Source organism: Gekko japonicus, unplaced genomic scaffold (genome assembly GCF_001447785.1).
Source record: "Gekko japonicus isolate JY-2015 unplaced genomic scaffold, Gekko_japonicus_V1.1 scaffold666, whole genome shotgun sequence".
Classification (NCBI taxonomy): domain Eukaryota; kingdom Metazoa; phylum Chordata; class Lepidosauria; order Squamata; family Gekkonidae; genus Gekko; species Gekko japonicus.
The window spans coordinates 539,040-565,237 of record NW_015160854.1 but is presented as its reverse complement, the minus strand read 5'-3'; the positions used below and the strand labels follow the sequence as shown (position 1 = coordinate 565,237).

The window sequence follows — 26,198 nt, the reverse complement described above, 5'->3', positions numbered from 1 at the left end:
CTTTCCCTGCTGCCACCATCTTTTCCTTGCATTATCGTCTTTCCCAGTGACTCTAGCTTTCTCCTAATGTGACCACTGCACAATTCTGGGTGAGGCAGCAGACGTCAAAGGTCAATTTGGGTGAGGCCGGCTTTTGGCCCAGGCAGCGGACGTCAAAGGTCATCGGGTCCCTCCTGTTACCATTCGGTTACCTCTCTGTTACCATCTGTACCATGGTCTTCAATTTCCGAGGACAAAGGATGATAACCGCCTTGGTTTACCCAAGGTGGTAAAGGTAAAGGTTTCCCTTGCTCGAAAGCCAGTCGACTCCGACTCTAGGGATGCGGTGCTCATCTCCGTTCCCAAGCCAAAGAGCCAGCGCTGTCCGAAGACGTTTCTGTGGTCATGTGGCTGGCATGGCTAGACGCCAAGGTGCACGGAACACTGTTACATTCCCACTGAAGCGGTACCTATTTATCTACTTGCAATTTCTTGCTTTCGAACGGCTAGGTTGGCAGGAGCTGGGGCCAGAGACGGGAGCTCACTCCGCCATGCGGCAGTCAGGTACCCAAGGTAGGGTACCTATAATATGGAACCCCTTTTGGGATCTAGCCCTTTCTGCCTTTAATTGTCTAACACCAGGGCACCATTGTAACAGTGGTGCTGTAGTTTGATCGCCATCCTTTAAGGGTTAAGTCTATAGTTTTAATCTTGACTTTTTTTGTTTTATCTTAATGTTGTAACCTGCCCTGAGCCCGCTTGGGGGATGGGTAGGATAGAAATAGAAGCAAATAAAATAAAATAAATAGCCTCGGTCTGATCATTTTAGCTTCTAGGGAGAATTCAGGCTTCTATTTATTTACGTTATTAATCCTTTTTCATAGAGGCTCAAAGTGGATTACTGTCAGGATCCTTAGTCAGGTCACACCACACAAGGCTTCATAAGAAGATAACTATTTATTAGTGGTTCCAGTACTAAAGAACACGTGTACAGGTTGCGTCAGGAATAGCCGTCCGTACTAGGGACTCTGACTTATAGTGAAATCAAACCTTCCCCCTGTAAGCATAGGCCAATGGATATAGTTCGCACACACGGCAAAGCAAGCGGGCATAGCCGTGAAGCCGTTAACTTTTCCAGCTGTCAAAACAGGAGCTGGAACATCTGCAAGGTCAAGCGTAAGATAGCACACAGTAGCTGGGCAGGAAAGAGCTGAGAACGAGAAGGAGGATACCCCTCTACATTCCAGATCCAGTAAATCGCTCGCTCACCACTTTAATGCCAGGGCTCACAAGGTAGAATTTTTGCTCACAAGACTCCATAGCTTAGAGGGAGCATTGCTCACAACAACTGGAGAAACGGCCACCTATGCTTTTGCCTCAGCAGGGCTGCCATTCCGGATGCTGAGGTCCCATTGAGGGATAAGGAAGTCCTCCAAAGAGCTGGAACGCCACGAGAACCTGCCCTCCCCATATTCAGGACTAGAAATGTAAAATTTCTGGAAATTTTGAAGCTCGGGAAAAAACCCATTTTTCCCCCAGTTTTTTTCGGGGGGGAATGGAAATTTTGGGAAAAATTGAAAAAAATGCCACATTAGCACGTCTTTTTTCTTTTCCAGATTGAACGTCATTCTGTTACTTTAGGAACATAAAATATGACTATGGACATTTTCACTTGGCGTGAAATTATCACAAGTGGCATATTGAAAATATAGTGTATCCAAACAATTATTACAAACAGAATACCCACCCACATGCAAAAACAAAACTGAAACCTTTTAATTTTCTTCTGACAATAGCACCTCCTAAAGGAAGAAATGCGTCTTGTTCTTGCATTGGAGAGTTCAGTTTGTAACCCAGGACTTGCTTGTCCTCAGTGCACAGCAATTAGATCAATCTAATACCATATATATATATATATATATATATAGAAATTATTTGGAAAATATTTGAACACCTTGTCTTAAAATATTTTATTCACCATGTTAAAATAAAACGTTCCATAATCATTTTTTTCTTTTCTTTTCTTTTTTTCAATTTTTCCAATTTTTCGGGGGGGAAAACAAAAAAGTCTTCAGGAAAAAAACGGGGGACAAATGTTTTTTCCGGGCCTTCACATCTCTATTCAGGACTCACCTTGAGTTAGGGACCCGATCTGGTTGGTGACGGCGTAACGCAGCACCCTCTCCTCCTCGTTGTACAGGGCAAAGATCCGGTCTACCGTCAGCTGCTGGGCGGCAGGGACTACCCAGCGGTGGCGCCCGTGCGGGCAGCTCTGGTACGTGATATTCTGAACCAGCCGGTAGGAAAAGGTCTGATTGAGGCTCCTGGAAGTGAGGGAATACTCCCGGTAAGAGGTGGACGTCACCACTTTGGGAAGGAAGCAAAAAAGAAAAGAAATCACAAAGAAGTGTCACATTATTATTTTTTTAATATTTGTTTTTATTGATTTTTAACAGCGTAAACACAACAAAATCAGTCACAAAGAGCAATTACCGGCTCAATTAAACAGCTTTTCTTACATAACTCCCACAGTATCAGAGTAAAGTCAAACGTTTGTATAGACTAACTACCAAACACATCTTTGCTCTGATCAAACAGAGAGTAATTGATATTGAAATGCAAGAGCTTAGAGCTTTGGCTTCTGGTAGATGTTCCCCTGTAAGATGGGCACGTTTTCCGATTAACGCCCCAGCACAATACTTAGCGGATCTGACCTCCCCACAGCTGCGTAGAGCATTTATGCTGGCCCGATTTAATGTGCTCCCCTCTGCGCTTTTAGCAGGAAGATTTAAGAAAATCTCCTACTCTGTAAGGTTCTGTGATGGTGATTCAGAGGAGATTGAAACAATTGAACATGTATTCCTCTATTGTAGTTTGTATGATGACATTCGGGAAGCCTATCTAGAAGATATTCTTAAGAATGATGCCAAGCAATCCGATGACAGAAGGTTGTATCGTTTATTGGCTTCACAAAATATAGCGGTTATTGAAGCGGTTGCCAAGTTCTGTAACTGCCTTATCATGGGGAAGCTGTGTGTCAGATCCATGAACTGAATGGCGACTGTATGATTGTGATCTATGCCAATAAAGGTTTTGAACTTGAACTTGAGTTTTAACAGCGTAAACACAACAAAATCAGACACAAAGAGCAATTACCGGCTCAGTTAAACAGCTTTTCTTACATAACTCCCACAGTATCAGAGTAAAGTCAAACATTTGTATAGACTAACTACCAAACAGTTAAAACAACAACAGCTTCTTGTACAGCGGGTTTTTTGGAACGGTTTCTCTATTTTCTAAATAGCTAATAATAGGAAAACATGCTGCCTGAAACCACTTTTGGTATTTCTCTGATTGCATGGCTGAGGAAGGGAAAGGAGTTTGTCAGCCGCTCTGAGATTCCAAGTGAAGGGCCGGGTATGAATCCAATCAGCAGCAGCAGAAGAGGAAGAGGAAGAAGAGGAGGAAGAGGAAGAAGAAGAGGAAGAGGAGGAAGAGGAAGAAGAAGAGGAAGAAGAAGAAGAGGAAGAGGAGATTGGATTTATACCCCGCCCTTCACTTGGAGTCTCAGAGCGGCTTCCAAACTCCTCTCCCTCCCCCTCCCCACAACAGACACCCTGTGAGGTGGGTGGGGCTGAGAGAACTCTTGACAGAAACTGCTCTTTTTCAAGGACAGCTGTGCCAGAGCTTGTGACTGACCCAAGGTCACATCAGCAGGTGCTGAGTCTCCTACAAGGGAACGCCTACAAGATAATTACTCAGCCCTACCCCACATTCCTGAGTAGATATAAATTACCTGCCTACCATTTTTCTTCTCACCCTGACACAGAGAGTAATCCATCTTTCTGTGTCATACCTCTGAGGATGCCAGTCACAGCTACCGGCGAAACGTCAGGTCCTACAATGCCAAGACCACGGCCAGACAACCCGGAAAATCTACAACAGCTAATGAACTCCGGCCGTGAAAGCCCTCGACAACATATTAAAGCCGTTTTGGTTGTCAATAACCAGATGTTGCTATCTATGTTAAAGAGCCAGGCTGACGTCTTCGCTTCCAGCATCTGGCACGACTGAGGTTCCGCAGGGATGTTCACGAACATTCCAACTGCTCAGCCGAGGACAGCCGAGGCTGGGGACTGACCGGTCAACCCGCCAGCTAATAGCCAAGAGTATATTTTGGCTGAGAACGCTGGATTTTTTCCCCCTGGGCATTTGGAATGCTTGCAATGCGGAACCCATACTCAGGGGTGATGGCCTGTTTGCAACAGGGGAAGGGGAAGAGAGACAGAATTCTGCAACATACATCGTGGCGCACGCTAAACATGCAGAGCCCCTGAAAGACCAGGGGTCCCCAAGCACCTGCCAAGCACTTTTAGAACACAAGGCATGCCGGGTGGGGCTCTTATCCAGCAGGGCTTCTGACTGGCCATTAGAGATCTGATTGGCTGTACAGACTAAAATGACAGTGTTTTGGCGGCAGCTGCCAACACAGTGTTGGTTTCATTCTCTCTCGCACTCCTCTTTCGCTTTGTAAAATTACTATCCATATCCCCTGCACCTCAGCTTCCTCTGTGTGTGTCTCCACCTCCCACGGTAGCCATTTTGTGGCTCTTCCCACCTATCTGTGCCAGAATCCCAAAGAGGCCCACAGGCTCAAAAGGCTGGGAAGAGAAGAAGAAAGTGGATTTATACCCCGCCCTTCACTCGGGGTCTCAGAGCGGCTTACAATCTCCTTTTCCCTTCCCCTCGCCACAACAGACACCCTGAGAGGTAGGCGGGGCTGAGAGAGCCTATCTCAAGAACTGTCCTTGAGATCAGCTCTGAGAGAACTTGTGACTGACCCAAGGTCACACCAGCAGCTGCACGTGGAGGAGTGGGGCATCAAACCCCAGATTAGAGTCCGCGCTCCTAACCACGACACCAAACTGGGACCCCCGTGATAGACAAATGACCACACGCAGCCCATGAGAAACGGTCAGGAGAACGTCCCCCATACCTGAATCCGAATAGTGGTAGATTTCCTTGTAAGGCATGATGTGGACGGTGGAATCCTCCGGAACAGAAGGCACCCGCCCTTGAATGTCCGTCTTAATGCTGAGGTGGTTTTCCGCATCCAGCCCTTCCGCCGTCTGCTGGACAGAAACCTTTTCCTCTCCCGGATAGAACGTGGCTTCAACATTGTGAGTGAATTGAGCACCTGTTTGGAAGACGTCAAGGGGGATGACAAGCTAGAGACGGCATTCAACGAGATCTGAACACGCTGGAATAGCGGGCAGACGTGAATCAGACATAATTCGACAAGGATAAGTGCAGAGTTCTACATCTAGGTAACAGAAATGAGACGCGCGCATACTGGACGAGGGACACACTTCTGAACAAGATCTTGGGGTATGGACTATAAAACTAAACATGAGCTGTCAGTGTGATGCAGCAGCAAAAAGGGCTAATGCAATCTTGGGGTGTTATCAGCAGAGGCATCAAACCAAATCACAAGGTGTCATAGTCCAGCTGTACACCACACTGGTCAGGCTGCACCTGGACTACTGTGTGCAGTTCTGGAGGCCTCACTTCAAACAGGACATGGACAGAATGAAGCGGGTGCAGAGGAGAGCGACAAGGATGATCGGGGGCCTGGAGACCAAGCCCTGCGAGGAACAGCTGAGGGACTTGGGAAGGTTAGGTCTGGAGAAGAGGAGGTTGAGGGGGGGACATGATTGCTCTCTTTAAGTATTCGAAAAGCTGTCACTTTAGAGGAGGGCAGGGAGCTGTTCCTGTGGGCAGCAGAGGAGAGGACTCACAAGAATGGGTTTCGATTAAGGGCAGAAGGTACCAGCTGGATCTTAGGGAAAACCTTTTTACAGTAAGAGTAGTTCAACAGTGGAATCGGCTGCCGGGGGGGCAGTGACAGAGGCCTACACACTTGCTTAATTCTTTTGTTTTCCTCCCTCTAGTGGTCGATTTGATACTACACCAGTTCATGTCCGACATAAAAACCTGTACTTAAAATCTGTAGGGAGAAATATGCCAGACGTAAACCAGTGTAATATCGAATCAAGCGCAAAAAGGGAGCAAAAAACATACAGAACTGGAAAAACAAAACCCGAAGAAGCAGGAACTTACAAGCTAGGAAAATGAGAATGTGGGAAAAACCACTGAATACTTCATTTCAGTTGCAGAACAGAACTTTTCCAAGCGCAGAACGGTATCAGTGCGTAGACCGAAAGCGCAGCAGTCGCACAGCCTTGTCTGTTCCCGCCCAATCTACATTCTACTCACCAGCGATACTGAAGCCGTTTTCATACCCAGGTTTCTCCAGCGCAAAGAGCCAGCCAAAGAGGCCCCCGATGGCCGCCAAAGGCATCAGCGCCCGGGCGGCCAGCTGCGGAATGTGGCTGATGGCGGTATAGGCTCGCCCATCGTTGCCAACGATGTAGGCATTCATATCGATGTCGCTAAACCGCACCGGTGTCTGTCCCGCCAGGAGATTCCCGCTCACTTTACCGTTGAGACGATGAGCAGCGCCTGTGGTATTGGGAGAAAATCCTGCTCACACAATGCAGAACTTCAGTAAATCACCAAAGTGATGAACACGTGGAATTCGTTGCCACAGGAGGTGGTGGCGGCTACAAGCATGGACGGCTTCAAGAGGGAACTGAATAAGCATATGGAGCAGAGGTCCATCAGTGGCTATTAGCCACAAGGTATAGATAGGGGCTCTGGGGCAAGTGATGCTCTGTCATCTTGGTGCTTGGGGGGGGGGTGACAGTGGGAGGGCTTCTAGTCTCCTGGCCCCACTGGTGGGCCTCCTTTTTTTTACACCCTCTTCCTCGCTGTTTTTTTTTTTTTTTTGGTAAACAAATTTTTTTTTTTCAGGAATACAACATATAAAACTTTTCATTCTATCAATTGTCTACCCCATTCCCAGTTCCTCCCCTCCCTCCAATGGCTTCCCACAATGCTTCCACCCCTGCTCCAAATTACTTCATATCATCAACAATATCAGTTTTTCATCATTACAATCTAAAGATAACATCGTTTGACTTAATATTGATCTAAACATATTAAGTTTTGTTTCACATCCCAGTTCTTTTCCAGATAAATTTTAAAATCATTCCATTCTCCAAAAAACTCATCGTCTTCTTTGTTATTCAGTTTTTTTGTAATCTTATCCATTTGTGCCATGAACAGAACTTTTTGTATCCATTCTTCAACCTCTGGTACCTTTTCTGTCTTCCAAAACTGAGCATAAATCATTCTCGCTGTCACTATCAGGTACCAGAGTAAAGTTTTTTTAGTCGTATTGACTTCTTCCATTTTGAGTCCCAAAAGCAGAATTTCCGGTGCTTTTTTAAAAGAACATTTCAGTATTTTTTGCATTTCATTGTGGACTTTTGTCCAAAAGTCTACAGCTTTCTCACAAGTCCACCACATATGATAAAATGAGCCCTCATGCCTCTTACATTTCCAGCATTTGTTTGACATATTTTGATTCATATTTGCAATCTTCTTAGGTGTCATGTACCACCTATACATCATCTTATAACAATTTTCTTTAACATTAGTACATGTCGAGATCTTAATAGAGTTTTTCCACAAATATTCCCAAGTTTCCATATCTACTTCCTTATTCATATTAATAGCCCATTTTAACATTTGTTCTTTAACAGTTTCATCTTCAGTATACCATTTTAACAACACCTTATACATTTTAGAAATATTTTTTCCTCCTCCACTCTCCCATACCTTTTCAATTTCATTTTTTTCCTCTCTAAAACCATAGTTTTTTTTGTCAGATCTAAAAAGATCATAAATCTGCATATATTTCAACCACTCATATTCATATTCAATTTCATTCTGCTTTTTCATTACCCACTCTGTTCCCTCTTTTTTAATTAAATCTCTATATGGCAACCAGTCTCTACCTCGCTGTCTTGAGTAAGATATCAACACTTCTACTGGTACAATCCACAATGGTCTTAAGTCACTCTGGTACTTCTTATATCTTGTCCATACCATATACAAAGCTTTTCTCACCAAGTGAAGTTTAAAAAAACTGTCCATTTTTATCTTGTCATACCATAAATATGCATGCCAGCCAAATCTACAATCATGCCCTTCCAACCCCAACAATCTGTCATTTTCAAGCTTCACCCATTGATCCATCCATGTTAGACAAACCGCTTCATAATATAGTCTAAGATTTGGCATTTGTAGACCTCCTCTTTCTTTGGCATCACAAAGTATTTTCATTTTGATCCTTGGTTTCTTGCCTGCCCAAACAAATTTTGACAACTCTTGTTGCCACTTGGCCAACAAATCCGTTTTATGCAGAATTGGTATTGTTTGGAACAGGAACATCAAACGTGGTAGGACATTCATTTTTATAACTGATATTCTTCCCATCAGTGATAAGTTCATTTTATCCCATTTCTTAAAATCTTGAGTCAGCTTAGTCCATAATTTCTCATAATTATTCTTATATAGGTCTATATTTTTTGCCGTTAATTCAATTCCAAGGTATTTTGTTTTTTTAACTACTTCACATTGTACCAGTTCTTGTAGTTCCACTTGTTTTTGTTTGATCATGTTTTTACATATAAGTTTTGTTTTATTCTTATTTACGTAAAAGCCGGCCAATTCTCCAAACTCCTTTATTTTTTGAAAAAGCAATGTCAATTTTTCTGTTGGGTTTTCCACCATAAACATTACATCGTCTGCAAATGCTCGATATTTGTATTGGTGTCCTTTATGTGTCAAGCCCTTTATTTCTTGATCGTACTGTATTTTTTGTAAAAGTATTTCCAATACCCAGATAAATAATAACGGTGATAACGGACAACCTTGCCTTGTTCCTTTCTGTACTTTGAAGTTATCTGTCAGTTCTTTATTCACATTTATTTTAGCTCTTTGTTCAGAATAGATAGCTTCAATACAATTTCTAAAATGTTGTCCCGCTTCAATCTTTTCCATCATCTGGTGCATAAAATTCCAATTAAGATTGTCAAAAGCTTTTTCTGCATCAACAAACAGAAAAGCTACTTCTTTTTCTGGGTGCTTTTCATAATATTCAATTGCGTCCATTACTATTCTTACATTGTCTCTAATCTGCCTTTTGGGTAAAAAGCCCGCTTGATCTTCAGAAATTACCGTTTGTAAATAGTTTTTCACCCTTTCTGCAATAATTTTTGCAAAGATTTTATAATCGTTGTTCAAAAGAGATATTGGCCTGTAGTTCTTTACATTTGTTGAATCTTGTCCTTCCTTTGGAATCAAAGAAATAATTGCTTCTTTCCATGAGTCCGGCACCTTTTTGTTTTCTCTTATTTCGTTGGTTAAAGCTTCCAGGACCGGGGAAATTTCTTCTTTCATCTTTTTGTAGAATTTCGCTGTAAATCCGTCCGGCCCAGGCGCCTTCCCCAACTTTGTCTCTTCTATTGCCTTCATCACTTCTTCTTTTTGAATTGGACCATTTAATAAATCTTTGTATTCCTTACTTATTTTTGGTAGTGGAATCTCCTTTAAATATGTTTTAATCTTCTCAAGATCAACTCTAGTTGTTTGGAATAGTTTAGCATAATACTTGAAGAAACATCTCTTTATTCCATTAGGATCAACGAACTCTTTTCCATCTTCTATTATTTTGGTTATCATTCTTCTCTCTCTTCTAGCCTTAAGTTGCCAAGCTAAGTATTTTCCCGGTTTGTTCGCCCCTTCAAAAGATTTCTGTTGTAACTTCTTTAAATTCCAATACATTTCCTGATTCCAAGTCTCATTCAGTTGTTCCTTCAGCAACTTTAATTCTTTAATAATTTGCTTTTTTCCAGGCTTCTTTTTTAATTCCTTTTCTTTCTGAGCAATTTTTTCTAACACTTCTGTTTGTTTTTGAAGTTTTTCCTTTTTTTGCTTCACGTTTTGCGAGATGAGAATTCCTCTCATCACCGCTTTATAAGCATCCCATACAATCTGTATCGGTGTTTCTTTATTTAAATTTTGTTGAAAGAATTGTTTCGTTTCTTCCTTTAACATCTCAATTACTGTTTTCTTATCCAACAAGTCTTCATTAATCCTCCACAGAAAGGGTTTTTTCCTTTCTGTGGAACTCCATACCACCGGATTGTGATCTGAATTACATCTTGGCAAAATTTCAGTCTTATGTGTTTTCATTGATAATTCTTCAGACATCCAAATCATATCAATTCTGGAAAAAGAGCAATGTCTATTGGAATAAAAAGTAAAGTCTTTCTGCATCGGGTTCCATTTCCTCCAAACATCTTCTAATTTTTCTTGCTTAACTAATTCAAAAAAATTCTTTGGCAGTTTTCCGCTGAATTCGTTGTCCTTTTGTGGTTTTCTGTCTACACGATCTATTGTCCCATTAAAGTCTCCGGCCATAATAACTTGCTCATAAGTCAATTGTTGTAATTGGTCAGTTATATCCTTAAAAAATTTTTCCTTTGCTCCATTGGGTGCGTACACGTTGATCAACAATGTTTTTTTCTGCTGAATCATTAATTCCACACCCACGTATCTGCCATCTATGTCCTTAAAAATTTCTGTAGGTTGTAACTCCTTCTTCACATATGTCACAACTCCTTTTTTCTTGTTTGAGGCCGCAGAACAAAATTCAATTCCAAATAAAGCATTCTTTAAATATTTTATATCCTGTTTTCTAATATGTGTTTCTTGCAAGCATATCACGTTGCATTTCTGTTTCTGTATCCAATGATTGATTCTTTTCCTCTTGTTTGGTGAATTTAATCCATTAACATTCCATGACAACAATTTGTACTCCATTATGCGTTTTATTTTAAAGTTCTCCAAAGACGTCCGCATTGTCCGCCTTAAATTTATAAAAGTCCATCATCGATCTGATCTGAATCCTCCCACCTTGATACGTAAAGGATAAACCTTGTGGAATCTCCCATCTATATCTGATGCTCAAAGCTCTGAGTTTGTCCGCCAAGGATTTATACCTTTTCCTGTCTTGCAGTATTGTTCTTGGGAGTTCTCTCATCACCATAATTTTGTTTCCCTCTATTACAAAAGGGACGTTGAATTGCTTCTTGAATATCTCCTCTGTTATTGATCTTGTTACAAATTGTACAATTACATCCCTTGGTAAATTCTTCTTTTCTGCAATTCTGGAGTTCACTCTATAAATCAAATCAAAGTCTGAGTCCATTGACCCTTCCTCCTCGCCCAGAAAAGCCGTTATCACTTCCATCATTTTTTCTTTTAAGTTCTCATTCTCTGTTTCCTTAATGCCTCTGAATCTCAGATGAGTCTGCATCCTTCTGAACTCCATCATTGTCTCTGATCTTGTAATTTGTTGAGTCAAAGAATCTTGTTTCTCTTCTATTTTTTGTATCTTCTCCTCTGTCTCTGTAGTCTTGGTTGCATTTGCTTGAACATCCTTCTTAACTCCTTCCATTTCTTGCTTGATTGAAGTTATTTCTGTAGTAACCAGTTCCTTCAATGCTGTTATGTTCTTCTCTTGGACTTCTTCTAGATGTTTCAGATGAATCTGAGTTTGCTTCTCCAGTTGGTCCCCCAATGTTTTTTCTATCTGCTCCCCCATGGCTTGTATTGCCTCTGTCATTCTCTTCTCCATTGCTTCCATGGAGGCTTGCATCTCTTTTTTCTCTCGTTCCCTTGACATTTTGGGGGTTGAAGTAGATCCAATCCTAGGTCTCACAACTGGTTTAAGTTCTGGGTCTGAGTCGGCTCTTTTCTTGCCTCTCCTGGTCTCCGTCTTGGCGATTTCTTTTCAATTCACAGATTCGCAAGATAAAGCACTCTTCTAGATGATAAGATTTAGTCCTCCATGCCTCTCTGTTTACGCTTTCCAAAGACCCTTAGAAATATATTAAAAAAGCAAATTTAGTTGAAGTCCTCCTCAAAATGTCGGGCGCAACTTCTCTATGGTAATTTCATGTAGAGTAGGTCAGATTGGTATTTTGCAGGCCCTTCCTTCCGCATAAAACTCACTTCCGGTCCGGCACCTTTAAAAGTTCCACTGTCTTCCTTTCGCTAATGCCCGTCTAGGAATTCAACTTCCTGGATGTTTCACACGGACCTCTTTCTTTGTGACACCAGCCTGTCATCTTGGTGCTTGGGGGGGGGGCAACAGTGGGAGGGCTTCTAATGTCCTGGCCCCACTGGTGGGCCTCCTTATGGTACCTGGTATATTTTGGCCACTGTGTGACACAGAGTGTTGGACTGGATGGGCCATTGGCCTGATCCAACACTGGCTTCTCTTATGTTCTCTTATGTTCTTAACTTTGAGGAGTATTTGGCACACTGCACACAATTAGGATCTCATAAGATCTCACTTTCATTTTTAAACAAATAGAGAAGAACATAAGAACCCTATTGATCAGACCAGTGGTCCATCTCGTCCAGCATCCTGTCCCACAGAGTGGCCAACCAGTTCCTCTGGAGGGCCAACAACAGGGCAGGGAGTCCGAGGCCTTCATAAGAACATCAGAAGGACCCTGCTGGATCAAACCAGTGGTCCCTCTAGTCCTGGATCCTGCCTCACACAGTGGCCAACCAGTTCCTCTGGAGGGCCAACAACAGGGCAGGGAGTCCGAGGCCTTCATAAGAACATCAGAAGAACCCTGCTAGATCAGAGCAGTGGTCCATCTAGTCCAGCCTCCTGTCTCACACAGTGGCCAACCAGTTCCTCTGTAGGGCCAACAATAGGGCAGAGAGGCCAAGGCCTTCCCCTGATGTTGCCTCCTGGCTCTGGGAGTCAGAAGATTAGTGCCTCTGAATGTGGAGGTTCCTCTCAGTCACCAGGGCTAGTAGTCATTGATAGACTTAGCCTCCATGAGTCTATCTCGTCTCCTTTTAAAGCTGTTTATTCCTACAAGAACATAAGAAGAAATGGTTGAAATTAAATCAGAAGAGTTTTCGGCTAAACCTCAGGAAGAACTTCCTGACAGAGCGATTCCTCGGTGGAACCAGCTTCCTCGGGAGGTGGCGGGCTCTCCTTCCTTGGAGTTTTTCAAGCAGAGGATCGATGGCCATCTGACAGCAATGCTGATTCTGTGAACTTAGGCTGATCATGAGACGGGAGGGCAGGAAGGGTTGCCTCAATGCTTAGTTCTCATGGCACTTTCTAATATGCCCGGGATAATGCCGATCACCACTTTGGGGTCAGGAAGCAATTTCCTCCAGGCCCATTTGGCCATGGATCCAAGAGGCTTTGTTTGGTGGGGGGTTTGTCATCTTCTGGGCATAGAGCAGGGGTCACTGGGGTCAGTGGGGGTGTGTGCATTGTGCAGAGGGTTGGACTAGATGACCCTGGAGGTCTCGTCCAACTATGTGATTGTAAGAAGAATGTGTTGAATGTATTAAAGGTAAAGGTTCCCTTGCTCGAAAGCCAGTCGAGTTCGACTCTAGGGTTGCGGTGCTCATCTTTGTTTCAAAGCCGAAGAGCCAGCGCTGTCCGTGGTCATGTGGCCGGCATGACTAAACACCAAGGCGCACGGAACGCTGTTCTCTTCCCACCAAAGTGGTCCCTATTTATCTACTTGCAATTTCTTGCTTTCAAACTGCTAGGTTGGCAGGAGCTGGAACTAGAGATGGGAGCTCACTCCGTCTTGCGGCACACTCGGGTCTCGAACTGAACTACCGACCTTCCACAGCCTGCAGTTCAGCGTCTTAACCACTCGAGCCACCGCAGCTCCTAGCTGAATGTATTACATAAAGATATTACAATGGATCACAGATCCACCTGCTTTGATCCGACTGGCAGCAACCATCCAGGTTCTTGAGCAGAGAAAGGTGCTTCTCAGTAACTGCCCCCTGCTATCCTTTAACTCAGGAGCGGACTAATATTTTAGCATGAGAACCACATTGGGAAATTCTTGTACATTAGTAATACCACTAATTTAAAGACTTAGAGGGAGAAAAAAATGCTCCGTTCATATTTATTTCTTTAGTCATTGATCACTTGGTTTTCCAATTCTTTAGGGGCTGCGGTGGCTCAAGTGGTTAAGATGCTGAACTGTAGACCGGCAGTTCGAGACCCGAGTGCCGCATGACGGAGTGAGCGCCCGTCTCTGGCCCCAGCCCCTGCCAACCTAGCAGTTCGAAAGCAAGAAACTGCAAGTAGATAAATAGGTACCGCTCCGGTAGGAAGGGAATAGCGTTCCGTGTGCCTCGGCGTCTAGTCGTGCCGGCCACATCACCACGGAGAAGTCTTCGGACAGCGCTGGCTCTTCAGCTTGGAAACGGAGATGAGCACCGCACCCCTAGAGTCGGATTCGACTGGCTTTTGTGCAAGGGAAACCTTTACCTTTACCTTTCCAATTCTTTATTAATTCTGAGAACCAATTGTCACTTATTTATAAAATGCAAACTGCAGGCTCATGAAGCCTCAGTTTGCCTCGGGGCCGTGTGGGGAAGGGAGAAAGTGTTTAACCTTTTCATTCTCTACTCACTTCTACTAATCAGGCTCCCCGCACTATTATTGTCTTGTTCAGAATATATTTTTATCCTTAAAATGTTAAAAACAAAGGTGACAGCCCAGTTCCAATGAGCTAAAGAAAATGGAGGTTGAAGGGTTAAATCACTTCTCCCTTCCCCGCATGGCCCTGAGGCAAACTGAAGCTGGTTGCATTTTTTTTTAGATGGATGGAAAAGAAGAAGAAAAAGAGATTGGATTTATACCCCGCCCTTCACCTGGAGTCTCAGAGCGGCTTACAAACTCTTTTCCCTTCCCCTCCCCACAACAGACACCCTGTGAGGTGGGTGGGGCTGAGAGAACTCTGACACAAACTGCTCTTTCAGGAACAGCTGTGCCAGAGCTTGTGACTGACCCAAGGTCACACCAGCAGGTGCAAATGGAGGAGTGGGGAATCAAACCCGGTTCTCCCAGATTAGAGTCCGCGGTGAAAATGGAGGATTGGGTAATCAAACCCGGTGCTCCCCGATTAGAGTCCGCGCAGTTACCCACCACACCAAACTGGAGAAGTGTGATATTCATCCTGGCATATTTCTGCAAGCTTTGAGGGGTGTGTGAGAGAATTACCCACGGCAGGCTAAACCCACAGAAGTGCAGCGACTGGACAAACATTTGTCAGGGATGCTCTAGGCCAGTGGTGGCGAACCTATGGCACGGGTGCCAGAGGTGGCACTCAGAGCCCTCTCTGTGGGCACGCGTGCCATCGCCTCAGCCAGGCCCAGACCATCATTAAAGTGTCCAATTCTCTGCCAAATAATTTTAAGTAAATTAAAGCATTTGGGGTTGCTTCCCTTACTTTGTTTGGATCATCTGAAATTAACGTATGAGTTGTTTTTTCTAAAGTAAAACCTCAGTATTCAGGTTGAATTGCCGTGTTGGCACTTTGCGATAAATAAGTGGGTTTTGGGTCGCAGTTTGGGCACGCGGTCTCTAAAAGGTTCGTCATCACTACTCTAGGCTTATCCTGCATTGAGCGGGGGGGTGGAGTAGATGGCCTATAAAGGCCCCTTCCAACTCTGTGTGATTCTACGATTCTACGAAACCAAAGCTCAACGTACCTTCTGGTAAGCAGTGTCTGCCGTTCCCGTAGAACTTGGCCTGGCAGTGACAGCAGAACCCGGTGCTGTAGTCCGTGCAGAAGGCATGCTGGGAGCAGTGGCCGTGGTGACGCTCGCAGGTTTCCACGTTGGCCGCACTGTACGTGAACACTAAACGGCAAAGCCCAAGTCGTTAAATCGGGGACTGCCCAAACAGCATCAACTCGGCTTATCCAACGGAACGCAGCCACTTCCTTTACGTCCTTCACCTCTGCCTCCCCTTTCTCCCCCCCCTTTTTTTTGGCTCCCCTTTCTCCCCAGCAGGGACCCAAAGCTGTTTACATGGTTCGGCTCTCCGCCATTTTATCCTGACAACAAGCCTGCGAGGCGGGCTACGCTGGGAGCGCGTGACTGGCCCGACTGGGGCAAGAGATACTCTTTTTCTGGGGGGGGGGGCAACAGTGGGAGGGCTCCTAGTGCCCTGGTCCCAGGGGTCATTTCATAGAAAAAGAGGTGCAGGAGCTCATTAGCATAACTCATTAGCATAACATTTGCATATGCCACACCCCCTGACGTCACCGGAAGTGTGTCAGAAGGCAGCACCCACCGCTCAGGCTCCACTGGACTCTCTTGGATTGCTAGCTATTGGGGGGGGGGAACGTGCAGATCTCTCCTCGCAGAGGAGGGAGAGCTTGTACCCAAATAAAACCTGGTCTTAAAGGTGCCACTGGACTATTTTGGATTGCTAACTATGGGGAGGGGGAATGCGCAGATCTACCCTCACAAAGGAGAGCTTGTACCTGAATAAAACTTGGTCTTAAAGGTGCCACTGGACTGTTTTGGATTCCTAGGTATGGGGGGGGATGCGCAGATCTGTCCTCACAGAGGAGGGAGAGCTTGTACCTGAAGGCGGGCCAGGGGGGGGCTCTGCAACTTACCTGGCTGCTTCTTGCTCCTCGTGGCCCGACTGAGGGCTGCTGGGAGCAGGGGGCGGGGCTCGTTGCATATGCCTGCTCCCTGGGCTCCTTACAGCCGGAGCTCCCGGAGGAAATGACCCCTGCTTGTACTGAATCAAACCCTGAATCAGGTGCATCCAAGTCAGTGTTGTCCGACTCAGACTGGCAGCAGCTCTCCGGGACCTGAAGCGAAAGTCTTTCACGTCACCTGCTGCCTGGTCCTTTTTAACTGGAGATGCTGGGAATTGAACTTGGGACCTTCCGCATGCCAGGCAGAGGCTCTGCCACTGAGCCACACGATCCCTCCCTAAACAGACTCCAGTTCAAGCAGCTTTCCTCAATGCAGACACTTTCGCACGCAAGCCATCAACCGGCAGCATCTCCCAGCTGCAAGCAGTGTTCCCTCTAAGCTGCATTGGTGCGACTTAGCTCACAGCTTCTTAGCCTCGGGCTCGCACATTTTTGCCTTCGCTCAGGAAGGATAGCTCCAGAGCAGTGCTCCCTCTAAGCTGTGGAGTCCTGTGAGCAAAAATTCTACTTTGTGAGCTACTGGCATTAAAGTTGTGAGAGAGCAATTTGGCTACGGCATAAATTAGTCTGCTCTGGAGCCATCCCTTCCTGAACAAACACAAATAAATGTGTGAGCCGGGGGGCTAAAGAACTGTGAGCTAGCTCACACTCACTCAGTTTAACATAAGAACATAAGAGAAGCCCATGTTGGATCAAGCCAATGGCCCATCCAGTCCAACACTCTGTCACACAGGGGCCAAAATACCAGGTGCCAACAGGAGGTCCAGCAGTGGGGCCAGGACACTAGAAGCCCTCCCACTGTTGCCCCCTTCCAGCGCCAAGAAGACAGAGCACCCCTTGCCCCAGCCTGAGAGTTCCTATCTATACCTTGTGGCTCATAGCCACGGATGGACCTCTGCTCCATATGCTTATCCAATCCCCTCTTGAAGCCGTCCATGCTTGTAGCCGCCGCCACCTCCTGTGGCAGTGAATTCCACGTGTTAATCACTCTTTAGGTGAAGAAGGACTTCCTTTTATCCGTTCTAACCCGACCGCTTAGCAATTTCATGGAGTGCCTGCCCACGAGTATTGTGAGAAAGGGAGAAAAGGACCTCTTTCCCTCCAGAGCAAACTAATTTCAGCAGTCGCCAAATCCCTCGCTCACAACTTTAATGCCAGGAGCTCACAAAGTAGAATTTTTGCTCACAAGACTCCACGGCTTAGAGGGAGCATCGGCCGCAAGATATCCCCTTCCGGACTCAGGCTCTTTTCCTCCCCGCTCTAAGGGTGCCTTAATCCCCTTCACAGCAAGGCCTGGGAATCGACACATCCGACAGCCGCAAGCGGGAATGGCCCGTTTCCCACTGGACACGGCTGCTGCCACCAGCTGCCCGGATCTCCCCAGAGGTTGGCAAGCCACCCGATTCCAACCAATAACTCTCTCTCACTCCCTCATTCAGGACCCTGCCTAACAAGGGCCTCTCTTTTACGCACACGCACATGTAAACACATTCAGAAACTTCCACAAACCCCTCCTCTAACTGAGGTCTACAGGGGTTGCAGCTGTCTCCGCGTACAATTCCTCTAAAGACTTCACGGGAGGCTCACCGGTGGGGAAACAGCCCAGCCGGAGTTTAACGCCACATGCTTCTCCAGGGGGACATCTAAAGGAGCGCAAAAATAGCTTTTCTGTCCTGAATGGGTTAGACCCAGACTACAAAATGGCGGTCACAGAAGGCGGGGCCAAAGACAAAATGGCCGCCGCCGTTTACCTTCCGTCGCCGGTGAAGCTCCTTCTGCTGTGGTGGCAGCTGCTGCGGCAGCAACTGTAAAAAAAAAAATCCACCCAGCCAATCAAATCTCCAGTGGCCAATCAGAAGTCTTGCTGGGCAAAAGCGCCACCTGGCCCCGCCCACTTTCTAAAAAGACTTGGCAGGCGCCCAAAAAGGTGCTGGTAGGCAGCATGGTGCCCACGGGCAGCACGTTGAGGACCCCGGGGTTAGAGTATCAAACTTGGATCCGGGAAACCCAGATTCGAATCCCCACTCCGCCATGGAGGGTTGCTTGGTGAGCTTGGGCCCGTCACACCCACTCAGCCTAATCTACCTCACAAGGTCGTTGTGAGGATAGGATGGGGAGGGGGGAGGGGATAAAATGGAGAGGAGGAGAAAAGAACGACATAAGCTGGTTTGACTAAGGAGAAAGGCGGGATATCAATACACACCTGAAGACAAATGAAGCTGCCTTCTACTGAACCGGGCCCTTGGTCCATCAAGGTTGGTATCGTCTACTCAGACTGGCCGTGGCTCTCCGGGGCCTCAGGCAGAGGTCTTTCCCATCACCTCCTGCCTGGTCCTTTTAGATGGAGATGCCGGGGATTGAACCTGGGACCTTCCGCATGCAAAGCAGAGACTCTTCCACTGAGCCACAGCCCCTCCCGAATGAAGCAGATAAATAAATCAATCAGCATAAATTGCCATCCCGTTCTGTAGAAGTGTTATGAAATCTTTACGAATGTAAGAACAGCCCTGTTGGAACAGACAAAAATCCAGCACCCACAATCCAATGCTGGCCAGGAAGCCTCGAAGTGGGATATGTTTAAGTCGCTGAAGCAATGCTGTGTGATTCTGTAGAAGAACAGACAGCTTCAAGAGGGGACTCGATCGACAGATGGAGCAGAGGTCCATCGGTGGCTATTAGCCACAAGGTATAGAAGGACCATTATCTGGGGCAGTGATGCTCTGTCTCCTTGGTGCGTGGGGGGCCCACAGTGGGGGGGCTTCTGGAGTTCTGGCCCCGCTGGTGGACCTCCAGAGGGCACCTGGGTTTTGGCCACTGTGTGACACAGAGTGTTGGATTCGACAGGTCATTGGCCTGATCCAACATGGCTTCTCTCGTGTTCTTAAGTCTGGGGCAGTGATCCTCTGTCTTCTTGGTGCTTTGGGGGGCCCATAGTGGGAGGGCTTCTGGAGTTCTGGCCCCACTGGTGGACCTCCAGAGGGCACCTGGGTTTTGGCCACTGTGTGACACAGAGTGTTGGATTGGACAGGTCATTGGCCTGATCCAACATGGCTTCGCTTATGTTCTTAAGTCTGGGGCAGTGATGCTCTGTCTTCTTGGTGCTTGGGGGGCAACTGTGGGAGGGAGGGCTTCTGGTGCCGCTAGTGAACATAAGAACACAAGAGACGCCAATGTTGGATCAGGCCAAAGGCCCATCCAGGCCAACACTCTGTCACACAGTGGCCAAAAATACCAGGTGCCATCAGGAGGTCCAGCAGTGGGGCCAGGACACTAGAAGCCCTCCCACTGTTGACCTTGGCCCCTGTGTGACACAGACTGTTGGACTGGATGGGCGACCGGCTTAATCCACCACGGCTTCTCTTAACGTTCTTATGTTCATTTATGGTTAAAACAAAGACGTGTGGAAGTGTACGGGCAATATCTCAGAAGCTGTTTGGTGACACCATTTTTCCTGAGGAAGGAACACTAAGGCAGAATGCAAGGCTTAAGACAATAAGCCCGTCCGGAGAGGAGGCTGCCCGCTGCATCTCTGTATGATCCACTGCTTTCGTGTTACCTACTTCCCATCAGCCTCTTCTGAAGAAGAGCCTTTTTACCCAAATCTCTGCATCCAATGGAATTAGATCACCCACATCCTCCTGACCTAGAGAGCCAGCTACACGTTTGTGATTTTAAAGAGTTAGGTCCACAGGCTATGCCATGTGGAGCATGGGAAAATGAGGCTATAGCTCCCCCTCCACTGCTATTTCCAGGCAGGAAAATACCCTTAAGGGCAGACAGGAGCAATGTTCCCTCTAAGCTGTCGAGTCTTGTGAGCAAAAGTTCTACTTTGTGAGCTACTGGCATTAAAGTTGTGAGCGAGCCATTTGGCTACTGCATCAATTAGTTTGCTCTGGAGCCATCCACCCTGAGCTAAGACAAAAATGTGTGAGCCGGAGGCTAAAGAACTGTGAGCTAGCTCACACCAACTCAGCTTAGAGGGAACACTGGACAGGAACTATCCTTCCTTCCCCCCCACCCCGTAGTGCAATTCCAATACTGTCAGGGCTCTCCTGCAGAAGCTGCATGGCTGCAGGGAACTTGGATCCAACTCTTTGCAAACACAAACATGCAGTTTGGACCAGGGACTCGCCCTCCAAGGAGAATGACCATCGCATCTCTGGGCGAGACTGCTCCTCACAGTCAGGGAGGCATGTTCAGAACAGAGACTCATGCATAAATCCGTCCCTTTCAGACAGCTAATCGAAAACTTTCTGGGCATAAAAAGGGAATGGGGGTGTGTGGCTCAGTGGAAGAGCCTCTGCTTGGCATACAGAAGGTCCCAGGTTCAAGCCCTGGCATCTCCAGTTAAAAGGACCGGGCAGGAGGTGATGGGAAAGACCTCCGCCAAAGACCCTGGAGAGCTGTAAAGAGGGGCTGTGGCTCAGTGGAAGAGCCTCTGCTTGGCATGCAGGAGGTCCCAGATTCAATCTCCGACATCTCCAGTTGCAAGGACCAGGCAGTAGGTGACGGGAAAGACCTCTGCCTGAGACCCTGGAGAGCTGTAAAGAGGGGCTGTGACTCAGTGGAAGAGCCTCTGCCTGGCATGCAGGAGGTCCCAGATTCAATCTCCGGCATCTCCAGTTCAAAGGACCAGGCAGGAGGTGATGGGAAAGACCTCAATGGCTCAGTGGAAGAGCCTCTGCTCAGCATGCAGAAGGTCCCAGGTTCAATCCCCGGCATCTCCAGTTAAAAACAACCAGGCAGGAGGTGATGGGAAAGACCTCAGCCTGAGACCATGGAGAGCTGCAAAGAGGGTCTGTGGCTCAGTGGTAGAGCCTCTGCTTGGCATGCAGAAGGTCCCAGGTTCAGTCCCCGGCATCTCCAGTTAAAAGGACCAGGCAGGAGGTGACGTGAAAGACCTCGGCCTGAGACCCTGGAGAGCCGCTGCCAGTCTGAGTAGACAATACCGGCCTTGGTGGACCAAGGGTTTGAATCGCTTGTGTAATTTATTTGTCTGCTTTCTATTGTATTACTAAGTAAAAGAATAAAAAATCTATTAAAAAAGGGGGGGTTGAATCACTATAAGGCGGCTTCGTGGGTTAAACATGGGCATATAGCATCCAACTCAGACTTCCGTGTGCTGCGCCGCTCCCCTGGGGAAACTCCTTCTAACAAAGCCCCGCTACCTAAATTTGGCAGCTGAAGGGGTCTTGGAATGGAAGATCCTGCATAGACCTCTGCCTGAGACTCTGGAGAACTATTGCCAGCCCAAGTAGACAATACCACCTTCGATGGACCAAAAGTCTGATTCAGTATAACGCAGCTTCATGTGTGTTTGGGGAGGGGTTGTGGCTCAGTGGCAGAGCATCTGCTTGGCAAGCAGAAGGTCCCAAGTTCAATCCCCGGCATCTCCATCTAAAAGGATCAGTGTCATTGACATGGGTGAGGGTGAGCTTACAGAGCCTGCAGAAACCACAGCTGGCAGCAGAGGAGGGTAGCTGGCAAGTGCCTGCAACAGCCGTCTTCACACCTGGCCCAGATAAGAAGGAAGAACTGCAAGCTGAAAGCCCTCCTGACTCACCCCCACATGTGACTTGTTTAAGGGAGCAACGGCGGCAAAACTTAGCAAGCAGGCGAAGAGAGGCTAGGCTACAGGGGAGACGCTCAGCCAGCCCAGAGTTCTAAGGAGCCTGGGCGATCGTGCAGCTGGCTAATTGGTAGCAGCATTTAACTCCACACTCTGGGCAGTACGGTTTGTGGAAGCAACGCGTCAGCTTCGGGCTGCTTGCATCCACTCCGGCTCGGCTCTTGCACCTAGACCTTTGGACCCCCTGGCTTTGGACTTGGCTCTATGTTCCTGGCTCCTGACCCCGCCTTGGCTTTTGGAACTACACTTCTGGTTAGTGATTTTGGACTTAACTCTGTGTTCCTGGCTCCTGACCCCGGCTTGGGTTTTTGGATTTTGCACTGCCTTCTTGGCTCCTGACCTTGGCCTGTTCTGGACTCCCTTTGACTGGCACCCCAGCCCGAGACAATCAGGCAGTAGGTGACGTGAAAGACCTCTACCTAAGACCCTGGAGAGCTGCTGCCCGCCTGACCAGACAATACTGCCTTTGATGGAATGAGAGTCTGATTAATGCAGCTTCATGTGTGTTTGGGGAGGGGTTGTGGCTCACTGGCAGAGCATTGGCTTGGCGCACAGAAGGTCCCAAGTTCAATCCCCAGCATCTCCATCTAAACGGACCAGGCAGGAGGTGTTGTGAAAGACCTCCGCCTGAGACCCTGGGGAGCTGCTGTCGGTCTGAGTAGACCATACTGACCTCGATGGACCGAGGCCTGATTCAGTAGAGGGCAGCTTCATGTGTTTGCATGAACGGTGCTTCCAATTTTGATTCAGAGGCAAAACGCATCTGAATTAACAGAAGTCTGGGGAACAAAGACTTAATTTAACATCCTAAGAGTCTCAAACTGTTCAGAAAATGAGGTGATAGATATTTGATGGTACATCTATCTACGGCAGCAAGAATATTACATGCAAAATATTGGCAACAAATGGAAGCACCAAAGAAGCAAGAATATGTGAATAAACTGTTGGAGACGGCTGAAAATGACAAACTGTCATCGTTGATGAGAGGGACAACAGACCCAACATTTCAAAAGACGTGGAAAAAAACCGTATGACTGGTACAATATAAGTGCATAGTTTAAAGTAAGGACATTTTTGGCATTATTAATCTCTTTTAGTTAAATGGAAACTATGGTAAAAAGACAAGAGTATACAGAAACTTAAGCAAACCCATAGAATTTTTTAAATATGGTAAAAGAGTTATAGAAAACATACTGATCTCTTTGTATGTTTTAGGTGTGTAAGTAGATGTTTGTTACAGGTTGTTTGTATGTTTGTTTGTGTAGAATATGAAAAATAATAAAAGTGTACTGCGGTGGCTCAAGTGGTTGAGACGCTGAACTGCAGGCTGTGGAAGGTCAGTAGTTCAGTAGTTCAGTAGTTCGAGACCCGGGTGCCGCAAGATGGAGTGAGCTCCCAGTAGCACCTTTAAGACTAATCAACTTTATTAGTGGTTAAGACGCTGAACTGCAGGCTGTGGAAAGTTGGTCGTTCGAGACCCAAGTGTGCCGCATGACGGAGTGAGCTCCCGTCTCTCGTTTCAGCTCCTGCCAACCTAGCAGTTCGGAAGCAAGAAATTGCAAGTAGATAAATAGGGACCACTTCAGTGGGAACAGCGTTCCGTGCGCCTTGGTGTTTAGTCACGCCGGCCACATGACCACGGAAACGTCTTCGGACAGCGCTGGCTCTTCGGCTTTGAAACGGAGATGAGCACCGCAACCCTAGAGTCGGATTCGACTGGCTTTCGAGCAAGGGTACCTTGTTTTAGGTGTGTAAGTAGATGTTTGTTATAGGTTGTTTGTATGTTAGTTTGTGTATAATATGAAAAATAATAAAAGTGTACCTAATGGGTACTTAAAAAAAAAAGAAAAAGAAAAGAAAATGAGGTCCTACTAGGAACAGATACGCTACCAAATTCCACAGCCTTGCAGTTTTGTCTTGGAAACTCATTTTGTTGGGGGGGTTTTTTTTTTGCTTTTCTCACATGCAAAACCAAACCACGTCTTTACTTTCAGGGCATTTTCCATTCCCTTGTGCCAAACGTTTCCTCCTACTCGACATACGCAACTTTCCATATTGGTTTTTTTGCATGCATGCATTGTGTAGAAACAGACACAAATAACCAACAGGACGCAAACAGATTTGGGAACACCAGTTCACGAGAAAGCCAAAGTAGAAAACACTCACAACGACGGGGGGAAGGGGGTAGGAAACAAGAAAGGGGTGCGTTGTTATGTCCCCGAAGGAGAACCTCTTAAGAGCCTACCGTCGGGGTTAAAACCGATGTCTTCATCTACACCTACAACCCGTCTCCGGTGGTTAAAAGGTGGGGCGTTGTCCGGGAAGCTTTCGAGGATAACCTCACCATCCGGGTAGACAGGGAGGGCTTCCGTTTCTGAAGGGACGCCACCGTCTTCTTCCGGCGGGGACGGCGTCTCCTGAAGGTCCGGATGATACAACAGAACAGCAGTCACAGCCTCAATCGGACTCTCGTACACCAACGGTAACGACGGGGTTCTATCATTTCCTTCTGATACAGAAGATGCCGGGGATGGCAATTCAAGGAACGGCAATTCGGGGAACACCAGATCGGAATCCAGTTCCGAGTACAGAGGCGGGCGGCTGGGCGACGGGTCCAGCAACGCAGCCTCCAGGTCCGAATCCAGAATGGCCCCCGAATGCCTCGGCTCGTGAAAATCGAGTCGGTCGTCGAGGTTTGACGGATCGCCGGATCTCGTTTCCGGCGCCGGCTCGGTGGGCTCCACGGGCGAGTACTCAAAGTCATCTTCGTTTCCGTTGTAGAAGGACTCGGCGTAATCGAGGTTTGAGTCAGGATACTCCACCTCCAGGACGTTTTGATCGACGGCGGCGCTCTCCGGGGTTCTCGACAGACGCCCTTCGAAAGACGCCGATGGTCTCTGGCCCACAGTTGCTGGAACAATGTTCTTCAACTGGGAGCTGCTGCCGATATGGAAGACCCACACGCCAGGGATTCCTGAGTTGCTCGTCCTAAATTCAAAAGAGGGAACTGTCAAAACAGAGTGGCAACCGTGTGTGTGTGTGTGTGTGTGTAAAGTGCCACAAAGTCACAGCCGTGATGGCGACCCACAGAGGGCTTTCAACGCAAAAGATGAACAGAGGTGGTCTGCCATGGCCTCCCTCTGCATAGAAATCCTTGACTTCCTTGGAGGTCTCCTATCCAAATACTACTAACCAGGGCCGACCCTGCTTAGCTTCTGAGATCTGATTTATGGTGAACCTGTATGGTGTTTGTCTGTTTGTTTAACATTTTATTTTCAGTTTCACAAACATTAAAATAAATCAAACATTCCTTTCACTCATTCTAGCTTATGTTACAAATGCTAGAATACATAGCAAAATGTTGGATGTCTGATAAAATACCAAGCAGAGAAGAATTAATTACAAAAATAATGGAAATAAAAGAAATGGACAAAGTAAACATGATACTCTCGGGAAAGTATGAAAATGTGTTTAACAAAAGATGGCAGAAAGTAGATAGATGGTTGGAAATGTATGGATAAGAAGCTCCAAAATATGATGTAATGAATATACTGTTATTTTATGTTATGGAAAAACCAAAATAAAATAATTTTAAAAATAAATAAATAAATCAAACATTCCTTTTAAAACGCATACTTTTCCCAAACCAAAATTCATCTTCCTATTTTAACAATTAACATTTTTAACTAGCATTTTCCATTCTTACTAGAACTTCTTCATTTTCAGCCAGTCGTATATTATATCCCGTCTCGTTCACAATTCTCTCTCTAACTTATTTTGTAATATTAAGGTCAATTTGCACAAACATTAAAATAACTCCAACAAATCCTTTCAGAATACATACTTTTCCAAAAACAAGATTCATCTTTTTAGTTTAACAATTACTATTTTTAACTAGCATTTTCCATTCTTACTATAGCTTCTCCATTTTCAGCCAGTCATATATTATATCCTGTCTCGTCCAAAATTCTTCTTCTGGCTTATTTTGTATTACTAAGGTCTGCTTGTCCATTTCAGCTATCTCAAGTATCTTATTTTGAAGTTCTCTTATCGAAGGTATATTTTTTGGATTTCCATCGCCTTGCTATCAATAT

General features: G+C 46.2%; 1 protein-coding gene across 1 annotated transcript in view; it reads right to left on the bottom strand.

Annotated features, from left to right (window-relative positions):
- NID2 (nidogen 2) overlaps positions 1–26,198 on the bottom strand; it is a 111,213-nt gene that overhangs the window by 49,492 nt on the left and 35,523 nt on the right. The window contains exons 4-8 of the mRNA XM_015421483.1: positions 24,350–25,092; positions 15,511–15,660; positions 6,256–6,501; positions 4,976–5,176; positions 2,113–2,346 (exon numbers count right to left, since the gene is read on the bottom strand). Coding sequence (XP_015276969.1) covers positions 2,113–2,346; positions 4,976–5,176; positions 6,256–6,501; positions 15,511–15,660; positions 24,350–25,092 — 1,574 coding nt within the window. The remainder of the gene's footprint in view (positions 1–2,112; positions 2,347–4,975; positions 5,177–6,255; positions 6,502–15,510; positions 15,661–24,349; positions 25,093–26,198) is intronic.